The sequence below is a fragment of the Typopeltis vanoorti genome, chromosome 24 (assembly GCF_054136105.1).
Source record: "Typopeltis vanoorti isolate ZY-2024b chromosome 24, IOZ_Tvanoo_1.0, whole genome shotgun sequence".
In the NCBI taxonomy this organism is placed as follows: domain Eukaryota; kingdom Metazoa; phylum Arthropoda; class Arachnida; order Uropygi; family Thelyphonidae; genus Typopeltis; species Typopeltis vanoorti.
In genome coordinates this window covers 4658002-4670531 of record NC_143572.1, presented here as the reverse complement: position 1 = coordinate 4670531, position 12530 = coordinate 4658002, and the positions used below count along the sequence as shown (strand labels likewise).

Genomic DNA, 12530 nt, shown 5'->3' with positions numbered 1-12530 from the left:
GCTTCCATACATTAAGACCGGTAGGGCTAATGTATTGTATACTTTTAGCCTGGTTTGTTTTTGAACTAGGTTTGGTTTAAATATAGAGTTAATTACTCCTGTTATTTTTAAATATTTTGCAATTTTTATGTTTATATCTTTTTCATTTTCATAAGTGATCATACATCCTAGGTAGCTAAATGAATTCACCTGTTCTAAGATCTTGTTATCTAATACTATTTTAGTTCTTGCTGGATCTTGTCCTTTAAAGGTCATAGTTTTTGATTTTTCCGTTGATATTATCATACCATAATCTTTGGATATCTCATTTAGATTTAAAATAGCTTTCTGTAAGTTATCTTCAGAATTTGTAATTATTATTTGGTCGTCTGCAAAGAGGAGAGTGTTTAAGTTAACTGTAGGTGAAAGTTTAATTCCTTGATGTAAATTTTTACTCCATTTTATTATTATTTCATTTAAGTAGATATTAAAAAGAGTTGCTGAGAGGCGACATCCCTGTCGGACCCCTTGGTTTATCTCTCTTGTATATGATAGCTCATGATTTAATCTTATTTGTATTTGATTATTTTCATATATACTTGTGACAGCTTTTAGGATATTGTTTGGTATTTGTCTCTCTTTTAATATGTTAAATAATATGTTTCTTTTAACTTTGTCAAATGCTTTTTCAAAGTCAGTAAATGCAATATGTGTTTCTAAATTATATTCTCTTCTTTTCTCTATTATTAATTTTAGGCAGAAGGCTGGGTCTATACATGATCGTCCTTTTCTAAATCCATTTTGTACCTCTAGAATAAAGTTTTCGGAATATTTCATTAGTTTGTTATTTAAGATTCTACTGTATATTTTGTAACATGAATTTAGTATACTGATACCTCTATAGTTTTTAGGGTCATCTCTATTACCTTTCTTAACGATAGGAATCACAATTGTTTTTTTCCATTATATTGGGGGGATACCAGTTGAGTAAATTTTATTTAAAAATAATAAGAGTCTTCCTTTGAATCTTGTTCCTGCATATTTATATAGTTCTGAACCTAGCTTATCTTCTCCAGGTGATTTTCTGTTTCTTGTTTCTTTCAGGCTGATTTCTAATTCTTCTTCAGTTATTTCCTTTTCATTTTCGTTAATTGTTTGCCAGTTGTCTTTTTTAAAATATTTGTCTGTCCACAGTTCTGTGTAGTAATTTAGAAATTCTTCTAATTTCAATTCAGTGTTTAATTTTATGTTTTCTTTGGTATCTGCATTTAGGTGTTTCAAAATCTTATATACATTGGGTCTTATTTTATATAAATCATGTTCTAAATTAGAAACAAATTTATTCCATGATTCTCTGTCTTTTTCTGACTTCTCTTTTAGCTATGGCTCTTATTCTTTTATATTCTATTTCATCTTCTAATCTTTTACTGCTTAACCATTTGTGATAGGCTTCTTTTTTCTTTTTGATTATTTCTTTAATTGTATCATCCCAGATCTTCAGTTTTTTTCTTTTATTGAATTTTTTGGTCTTTCCTAAGCTTTCATTTGCTGCTGCATTTAGTATCATTTTTATATTAAGCCATTCTATTTCTATTTCTTCATTTTGTTTTATTTTATCTAGATACTGGTTAATTCTTTGTTCATATAGCCATTGTACATTTGTGTCATTCAATAGTCTAGTTTTATAAACAAATGTTTCAATTTTTCTTTCTGTTCTTGTTACTTGTAGCCATTTAGGTGGTAATCTTAATTTTATTTTAACAAGGAAGTGGTCACTGCTTATTTCATATCCTCTGTGAACTCTAACATCTAGTGAAAATTTTGATGTCTTTTCATTTAATATGAAGTAATCTAATATTGATTTCCATCCTCTTGCTGCCCAAGTATATTTATGTATGTCTTTATGTTTCTAGAAGGAATTCATTATTTTTAGGTTATTATAAACTACAAAGTCAATTTCTGTTTAGAGTGTGTTCTCCATGTATTCCTATATTATTATTAATTTTCGTGTTTCCAATTCTTGCATTTAAGTCTCCTGCTAAAATTATGTAATCATTTTTATTTATTTTATTATATATGTTTTGTAGCTGATTATAAAAATCAATATTATCCTGTTCTCTTCCTTCTTCTGGGGCATATAAACCAATTATTGTTAAATAGCCTCTATATATTTTTATTCTAGCTTCTATTATTCTTTCATTCCATAATTAATAATGTTTTAACTGTTTTGAAAGGGAGTTATGAATCCAAATCATGACTCCTGCTTGTGCTCTTTGGTCTCTGTCGACTCCACTGTATATCACATTAAAATTTTCAGTTCTCATAGTTCCTTTTAATTTCTTTTTTGTTTCAGTGATTACTGCTATTTTAAAATTTCTTTCATTTAATAACTGGTCTAATTCTATTTCTTTATATGCTATTCCTCTTACATTCCAGTTTGCTATTTCATTTTGTCGTTTCCATTTTAGTTTTCCCTTTTCCATTCCAGGGTCGTTTCCCATAGATTCAATCCGATTATCTTTTTCTGTCAGCTTACAAGTATGGTTATGTTCTCCATGTCAGGGGACTAGCCTGATGAAGTTTGCAAGATTCCCTGGCTAAATTGAATGACTGTTGTAATAGATACGGTATGAAGGTCAGCATTAAAAAGACAAAGACAAGGAAAATAGGTAGAATGGTTGAAAATGTCAAGTGTGTTGTGAATGGGGAACCTGTGGAACAAGTAAAACATTTCAGCTACTTAGGCACGATTTTTAGTGAAGATGGTAAATTAAATATGGAAATAGACAACAGAATCAACAAGTAGGAAGTCAATTGAATAAATTCATATGGAATAAGAGAGAAATTAGTCAGAACACTAAATTAACTATATACAAGAGTGTTCAAAACAGTTTTAACTTATGGATCTGAGAGCTGGGTCAGAAGTAAAACACTTGACCAAAGACTAGAGACCACAGATATGAGAGTCCTGAGAAAGATTAGAGGCATGAACAGATGGCATCAATGGCAATATCATATTAAAAACGAGTATATTAGGAAAGAACTTGACATTGTCAGCATCCAGGAATGTGTTAGCAGAGCTAATCTGAGATGGTATGGTCACTTAAACAGAATGGGCGAGGAAAGATTAGCGAAACAAGTGTTCTCTGTCAGGTTGGCAGGAAAACGACCCAGAGGAAGACCAAAGTATAGGTGGATTGATACGGTACAAAGTGCCTTAGACGATAGAAATATAAGATCTGATAATGTTGGAGTCTTGACAAGTAATAGACTGATTTGGAGGAAAATTGTAGATAGGAAGTTAGTAATGATGTAAATTTTTCATGTAGTACTATCATATCCTGTACACCCCTTGAGGGTACGTCAGGAATTTGATGATGATGATGATTTAGTTAAGTACATTTGAAATAAAAGGTGTATAAACATACTGTTATGGTGATAAAATTATATTTGTTAAAATGATATCATTTTGTAAGATCAGACTACAAGCACTGCTGTATTGTTCAGTTATTAGTACCAGTGAGGCCATTAACCCTAACAATACTTCATGGTTTAAATCACCAGTGCAATTAGTTTTTCAATTTGGCAGCAACAAGAATTTTTGCAAAGATGTACATACCTTCCTACATCATTGGAATTAAAATACCTGTAGACAATTTTTAAGCAAAGTACACAAAATCTCATCAAGTGGATAAAAAACTTCATTGTATTGTCAACAAACTTATCCAGCTGGCTACTACCAAAAGAACTTCTGTGTGTGTGATGCTGTAAAAATATTTATGTAGCTCTAAAAGTCCAAATATTTACACATAAAGTTTACCAAGGTCAAGCCCAGTAAGACCTGTGACTTGTAAAGAGATGTATGTTATATGTAAATAATTTCAATGGGAATTTGTATATTACTCTATGCCAAATAAGGGAATATTATAGAAGGTTTGGTATTAAGGCAATACCTTGCCACTAATAAACAGTATATTTAGAGCTTTATAAAGACGTCAAACTTTGTGTGTGTTCTACATGGAAAGCTCAAGGTCAGTGCTAGGTGGACCAACAAAAGCTTCAAACGAATGTCCGCTGCCAGAACGAATAGGATTTAGGGAGTGTAGGAGAAAAACAAAGGAAGGGTCAGTCAGAAAAAAGGATCAAGGGATCTTGCCGAAATGTCTGGGGTTCACATATCTCCGCACAAGGATTCGGTAGTGACCAAATAAAAGGTGTGGGCGAAAAGATCGCATGATCGGTTCGAGAAATTTCGTCAATGATCCAGAGGTCGTGATCGAGAAGTCACCAACGGTTGTCCAGCAGATGTAGGCCATCGAGTACACGACTTCAGGAGAAATCATGCCCATGATCTAAAAGAAAGATGACGAGGAGCCAATCTGCCAAGCAAAGCTGATAGTTTACAACGAATTGACAAGTCTTCGCCAGGAGCTGTTGTCAGAGGGAAGAAATTGCTCCATTAATCCAACGCGCTTGCAAGCATTCCACAAGCTGATAATCTTCGCCCGAAGTGCGGTAGGACAGAGTCCTAGAAACATCAGTAGACCTTTTTGTCGGCATAAAGAGGGATTGAAAAACCTGACACGGAACGGAAGTCCGGTTCGAAGCCAAGTGCACAGAGGGTAGCAGCTATAAAGTGAGTTGACCCGTTTGTTAAATTTCCTTGAGCTTTTAAGAGAACATTTATTAATGGACTGTAAGTAGAGGCTGATCTAAATAGGCATATCTAACAGTTAAAGATTATAAAGTAATTAAGTGTCAGGAATTTGTAGTTTGAATTAAGTCATAGTATAACTGTTTGCTGAATTGGTGAAATTTGCCTATAGAATATTCCCAGCATAGAAAGAATAGAGCAGTTGTGTGTAAAAGATATTGTTTATGTGTTTGATGAGTAAGAGTTAACAATTAAGCAATAAGTACCATTGCTCAGTATAAATGATTTATGTTGTATTAAGAAAATTAGTTAAATATGTGATATGATTTGTGTGAGAAAATGCAGGAACTTAACTAGTCTATTTATGCAGATTTGAATTGTGATGTTTCTTTTTATTATTGAAAATGCAGTGTAAAATTTGTCTTATGTGAATTAAATCTTTGTTGTTTAAATATTAATGTTGTCTGATATTTTAATTCTTTGATGCACTGTTCTAAAAAAAACAACCGAGCTTGTGAGCAGGGAAGATAGATAATTAATACGAGAATTAGATAAAGGGATAGCCACGACTGTACATAAGAGTAAGGAACAATATCTACCGAAAGTAGTAATATTTAATGCCAAAAAAGGATTTCCTGAGGCGCAGTCACTAATTCAAATAAATATCTAGAGATCCTTGGTATAATAAAAATAGGAATACTGGAGGTAAAAATAAGGGACAGGAGGATATAAGTTTAAAGTTAATAGAGGTGTATAAGGGGAACAGAGACAAGATTAAAGATTTGGGAATTGACGATAAGATAAAAGAGAGAAAAGAAATAGATTAGAGAGTAATAAGAGATATAAAGAAATAAGATAAAGTAAAATATAGAAAAACCCTAAGATATTACAATGGCGCAGTAACAACAGGATATTAAAGAAATAAGGATAATATAGATAAAAAAACATACACAAGCTTACAATACCCAACTGTTGTGACATCATTCACACAGTTGCAAATCAGAGCATACGATGTATGCTCTGCTGTGGTATGAAATGAAGAACTGATGAACACAAAGAGAATCAATTAACAATTCTCAGTTTACAGAAAACCTACCCACATACCCAGACTTTCCATCATCCTCCTCCCTTCCACCAATATGGTATCATAAAAACATTGTTAATAGAGCCTTTGACGTCTATTTTAACCTAGCTTTATTCACAGCTGAATTCCTTTATTTGCCATGCCTTCCTATCCAATGGGCTATAATGTCAATAAGATTAACAAAGTAATTGTTCCTTCCACCCTCGCATTCCCTTAAACATGCAGATTTATAGTAATGCTATTACTATTTCCTATATCTGAGGCACTTCAGAAAAAAAACAGAACTTTAAAAAATACAATCTCTGCTCTGCTTTCAAACCTCACATGAAGCTGGATGACCTCATCCTCTCTCTCTCTCTCTCTCTCTTCCCCCCCCCCCCCCCCCCAGACACACACACTATTTCTGTTTCAGGTGTGTACGAGGTCCTTTATTCTTGAAACTTGCATTATGGTCAAACTGAAGATCCATAAACATTTGCCTTGGAGAACACGAAAATACATCCATTGCCAGAATTATGGTCGGTCAGGTCCAGCTGACTATGCCTTTGGAAACCTTGCAGAGAATCAAATACAAAAAACCAGTGTGCTTTACCATTGAAAGACTTGAAAGACTTTTTTGGAATCAGCAGTAGATTTAGAAACCACCAAATCTAAATAAATGTTTTGTGAAACTTCTCAAGATTTGGGAGACAGTAATTCTTAGACTTCAGAATCTAAGAATTAGTCTGGTTTAATCCTTTATCCAAGTGTAAGCACTTGGATAAAGTGCTTACACTTGGATAAAGGATTAAACCAAATATATAATTGGTAGCATATCCAAGTGAAAAAACTTCCATCAACTTATCTCTAATTCAAAGAATTTTAATAATAAGGTGTGACACCATTTGGCAACTGGCATGTGGAAATATGACTTCTCCGTTACTTCTACCTTTGTATCACCACCTTTGGGTCTGGCTCCCACTGATGAGACCTCAATAAAGGTCGAAACCGGTCTGGGTAATGACCCTTCCCTTATTATGCATGTTGCAAGGAGATGTGCTTTGCATTATGGGATATTAAGGCAAGTGATGAGAACTTATACCACCTTTGCCACGAGTTGCCCCAGTCCTGAAAATACTTCAGGTACAAACTTTGTTTGCTTACACTTGGATAAAGGATTAAACCAAATATATATAATTGGTAGCATAGCCAAGTGAAAAAACTTCCATCAATCTTTCACTGTGTTTTTGTGTGTTGTTATAATTTTTATATTGTATTTGAAATGATTTATCTGTGATAGATGAAATATTGTGGTGCTGTTTTCATTCCATTTAACGTAAAGATTAGCTTAACCCAGCACTTAATTGTATAAGTAAATACTCATTTGTATTACCTTCAGTGAATTTAAGGGAAGATTCGTTGAATGTAGAAACAAGAGGATTGGGATGATGATGATGATAAATGCACTGAAATCAGTTTCATGTTGTCCTTGTGGTTGATTGTGAAAATTTTTCATTATTATAAAATAAACTAATCATTAACATTTTTATATTTCAGATGTAAACAAGCAAAATGTAAAGTTCCCGAACATTTGTTTCCTCCTGTGTTAGCCGAAAAGTATCAGTCTGATTTCACAGACTTGCCAGATGTAAGAATTTTTAATTATCAAGTAAAATATGACTTCTGTGAATAATAATGCGGTCAGCTCTCACTACTGCAGACCCTTTTATAACAAACTTACTTGCTCACTGTAACATACAACCGAAAAATACTGACCAGAGCCCAATAGGCATGGTGTTATACTACAAGAAATTTCTTATCCAAAATATTCTGTTATAACAAACTATTAAAATACAAACTTATTTATTACTTACCATTTACAAAAACAAACTCCATGAAATTTGTCCGATGTAGGCAAGACCACAGGAGTTTAGAAATCAGACAAAAAGAACATGTTGGTGATGTAAACCACAACAGAAGTATCTCTTCTGACTTAGCACATCATTTCTGTACATCTAACCACACGATAGAGTGGCAAAACAGCTCCATGCCATATCTGGATGACGACTACAGACATCGTTTATTCAAGGAAGCCACAATAGTGTTAATAACCAGTGGAAACCTCAACAGAAATCAGGGTGCAATCCTAAACAGTTCGTGGAAAAACCTGATCCTCTCTCTAAATCAATCTGAACTACAGCTAGCCAGTAATCACATTACACGTTTACAACAAACACGCATGGGTGATAATGAATAAGGACATTAAGTCCTCTCTGTCATATGAACGTGTAACCTTAGCTACTAGTTGGTTTACGTTTTTTATGTTCCTTTCAATTTGCATTTACTAGTTTTTATGTCTCCGTAAACGCCTTGAAAAAGCCAGACAGTTTGCTGGCAAAACTGGTAGGCTCTAATGTAAGTTTGTTTTTGTAAATGGTCAGTAATAAATAAGTTTGTATTTTAATTATAAAACAACCAAATATGTTTAGTTTATAACAAACTCTTCTTGATAACTCTAGAACTTTTTATTGTTACAGTTGACTTTTCAGGATATTCAGCAAATTGCATTTTTATTGTCATTCTGAAAATTTTTCACAAATTGTATTATCATTTAACATGTTTTTCAGTATATATTATGAAAAGAAAAAGTAATGCCATCTAGAAAGTGATCAATAATTCTTGATGATTGAATGAAACCCAGTCATTTATGATGTAATGAACTGAATGATTCTCAATTTGACTAGAAGAAAATTAATACTGTGATAGAATTCTGGTCTAAAAAATCAGTTAAACTCAGAAGATATCTAAACTGTAAAATGAAAACATCAATAAATATATATAATCAGATATCCTGATATGTGCTTCCAGTGGGTGTACAACAGTGGGTTCTCAATCTGGTTGTAGTCGCAGGCACATTCGAGATTGGGAAAAGAGTGGCAGGCACCAGTATTTTTCTATGAAAATTTATACTTGCTTATCATATCAAATGATAACAATTAACTATGAAAGTAGGATAAATACACATGTAACATTTATTATACAACTAAATTAAACCATCGCACAATAAGCAAAAACATTTATCTTTACTCTGGATAAAACAATAGTCATCATCATCAAATTCCTGCCATGTACCCTCAAGGGGTGTACAGGATATGATAGTACTACATGAAAAAAATTACATCATTATTATTTTCCTATCTACAATTTTCCTCCAAATCAATCTGTTACTTGTCAAGACTCGAACATTATCAGATCTTATATTTCTATCGTCTAAAGCACTTTGTACCGTATCAATCCACCTATATCTTGGTCTTCCTCTGGGTCGTTTTGCTGCCAACCTGGCAGAGAACACTTGTTTTGCTAATCTTTCCTCGCCCATTCTGTTTAAGTGACCATACCACCTGAGATTAGCTCTGCTAACGCATTCCTGGATGCTGACAATGTCAAGTTCTTTCCTAATATCCTCGTTTTTAATATGATATTGCCATTGATGCCATCTGTGCACGCCTCTAATCTTTATCAGGACTCTCATATCTGTGGTCTCTAGTCTTTGGTCAAGTGTTTTACTTCTGACCCAGCTCTCAGATCCATAAGTTAAAACTGGTTTGAACACTGTCTTGTATACAGCTAATTTAGTGTTCCGACTAATTTCTCTCTTATTCCATATGAATTTATTCAATTGACTTCCCACCATACCAGCTTTGCTGATTCTGTTGTCTATTTCTATATTTAATTTACCATCTTCAGTAAAAATCGTGCCTAAATAGCTGAAATGTTTTACTTGTTCCACAGGTTCTCCATTCACAACACAGTTGACATTTTCAATGATTCTGCCTATTTTCATTGTCTTTGTCTTTTTATTGCTGACATTCATACCATATCTATTACAACAGCTATTCAATTTAGTCAGAGAATCTTGCAGACTTCTAGCAGATTTATTTAGAAGTATAACATTATCCGCATAAAGCAAAGAGCTGACATTAACATCTCCAATTTTGATATCATGTTTAATACCACTTTCCTTCATAATGTGATCCATATAGATAATGAATAACAGAGGGGATAATGTACATCCTTGTCTCACACCAGATTTAAAATTTAACCATCTTCCTGTACCTCCTTCAATTCTAACTGCTGACTTACAACTCAAATAAAGACTAAGTATTGCTTGATATATTACCCCATTGACACCATATAACTGCAGCATATTGAATAGCTTCTCTCTTGGCACCTTGTCATATGCCTTTTCCAGATCGACAAAACTTAAATACAGATCTTTGTTATATTCCCATGCTTTCTCGACTATTTGTCGTAAAGTGAAGATCTGATCCTGACAGCCTCTATTTGGCCTGAATCCAGCTTGTTCTTCACCAAGCTTTTCTTCCACAATTCTTCTCAACTGTTTCTCAAGTATACTTGCATAGATCTTTTCTTCCACAATTCTTCTCAACTGTTTCTCAAGTATACTTGCATAGATCTTGCCAGGAACAGTCAGTAGGGAAATAACTCTGTAATTCTCACATGCAGTTTTATTTCCCTTTTTATATGTGGGTACTATGAGAGCTCTACTCCAATCATTGGGAATTTGGTCCTCTGTCCAGGCTTTCTGAAATATGCAGTGCAGCCACTGTAAGACTCTTATACTACCATACTTCAGCATTTCTGGTCGAATATCATCTACTCCTGCTGCTTTTCCACATTTCAAGCCTTTGATGGCTTTTTCTACTTCTAGTATGGATATGTATTCCTGACTGCATGCCTGGTCAGTGTTTTTTACCACTGTGCTGTCATCACTGCTTGTTTCATTTAGCAGTTTTTCAAAGTAATTACTCCATACTTCAAGGATATCTTTTTCTCCCATTTTCATGTCATCTTTATCATCTCTAATTCCTTTTACAGCACTCTTTCCTCCATTCTTAAGCTTCTTCAACAACCTCCAGAATATTTTGCCACCTTCTTGATATTTATTTTCTATATTCTTGCCAAAGTCCTCCCATCACTTTTGTTTAGCTAGTTTTACACAGTGTTTAGCATTCTTGCATTTGTCTCTATATTCTCTAAGAGTAAAAGCTGACCTATTTGCCAGGAACTTTTGATATGCTTTCTTCTTTTCCTTCACTGCCTCTTTAACTTCCTGTGTCCACCAGGGGTTCTGATTTTTTTATCCTTGCACACACCCTCACCACATGCCTCTCTGGCAGAATCAATCAATGTTTTCTTCAGAGTTTGCCACTGAATCTCCAAGGTTTGATTCCTGTTCTCAAACTCTTTCATTTTCTTTTCAATAATCTTTGTGTATTTTAGCCTACAGTTCACATCTGAGAGCTGCTCAACTTTTATTCGCTTTAAAACTTTCTTACATGTCATTCTTTTCAATATGAAATTCAACTTTATCCTGCTCAAGACTAAATAGTGATCACTTCCTGAAATCCTCTGTACACTCTGGTGTCCTGCACCAGGGAGAAAACATCACTATCAACAATAACATAGTCAATGAGACTTTTCTTATTTCTTGCCTCTTCTCTCCATGTGAATTTGTGCACATTTTTATGTTGGAACATGCTGTTAGTAATAACCAGTCCATGTCCTGAGCAGAAATTCAACAGATATTTGCCATTATTTTTAGCTTTGCTCTTTTCTCCAAATTTTCTCAAAATATTTTTGTATGTCTCACAATCATTTCCTACTCTGCTATTTAGATCCCCAACGAGGACCAACTTTTCATTTTTCATTGTGTCAGTTGCTTTTTCTAAAGCCTCAAAAAATTCCTCCACTTCTACCTTAGTAGAACCTTCTGTGGGACCATAGGCACAAATAAGTCTCATTGTCCAGTTCCCCATTCTCATATTTGCCCACATTACTCTACTTGAGACTGACTGCTATTCAAGAAGATTAGCCTCGTATTTTGTGTTGAATACTATGGCTACTCCTTCTTTTCCTTGATTGTCATTGCCTGAATATAACATTTTGTATTTATTGCTCAGAAAGATCTCACCAGTTCTGGTCTTTTTTGTTTCAGTCACCCCTATTATGTCGATCTGGTACTTATCTAATTCCTCAGCTAGCTCCATTTCTTTGCCATTCAGGCTTCTTACATTGATAGTACCGATCTTTAACTCTGGTGATGTTGAGTTGGGGTTTATTTTCAGATTTGTTCCAGTAGCTGACTTTTCGCTGTTTGCCCTGGTTCCCTGGCGAAAACAACTAGGGCCTTGTTTAACCGGGCGATGCCCCAGCCAGCATGAAATTTTGTCATGTTGTACCATCATTCTATATTTTGGTTTAACCAAATACAATTTGGTCGGCTAAATCCCAAATTGCCAGCCCATCCTCGTCCGTTTAGTATCCAAGTAGATACCCAACAGGGTGCACCACGAGAAGGTGAGGATTGGACATTAGGTCAGAAGCCCTGTTCGGTTCTCTGCATTCCTTTAAAGGCTATGTGGAGGTCTCCTCTCAGTTATACAGCTTTGACCCTTAAGCACCTCTAAAAACAATAGTCTTCTTCCCAAATCATTGTTGAATTTATAGGTTCATTTATTTTTTTCGGGGGGGGATTCTCATTTGGGGACAATATTTTTAAACATGAGAAAAAAATGTATGGTCAAAGCGTGTCAGTGAAATGGTGACACATCCCTCAAGTGCATGGTTGCCAGTAGATAGACTAAATACATAAAATATATGCACAAAATTGGCATTGGTAACACTCGCACTCAAAGACAGAGGAATTACAAAATGTTTGTAATATAACATAAATGTTAAAATTTTTTATGATTTTAATAAATATTATTACTAGGAGAAGACTTATATTTTCCAGTTTTAATTTTATTCTTT

At 34.1% G+C, this 12530-nt stretch overlaps 1 protein-coding gene across 5 annotated transcripts in view; it reads left to right on the top strand.

Annotated features, from left to right (window-relative positions):
- Positions 1-12530, top strand: part of MCPH1 (Microcephalin) — a 145125-nt gene that overhangs the window by 16476 nt on the left and 116119 nt on the right. For all 5 annotated transcript variants that reach the window (XM_090413373.1, XM_090413376.1, XM_090413377.1 and 2 more), the window contains exon 4: positions 7254-7344. In XM_090413373.1, the coding sequence (XP_090269499.1) occupies positions 7254-7344 (91 nt within the window). The remainder of the gene's footprint in view (positions 1-7253; positions 7345-12530) is intronic.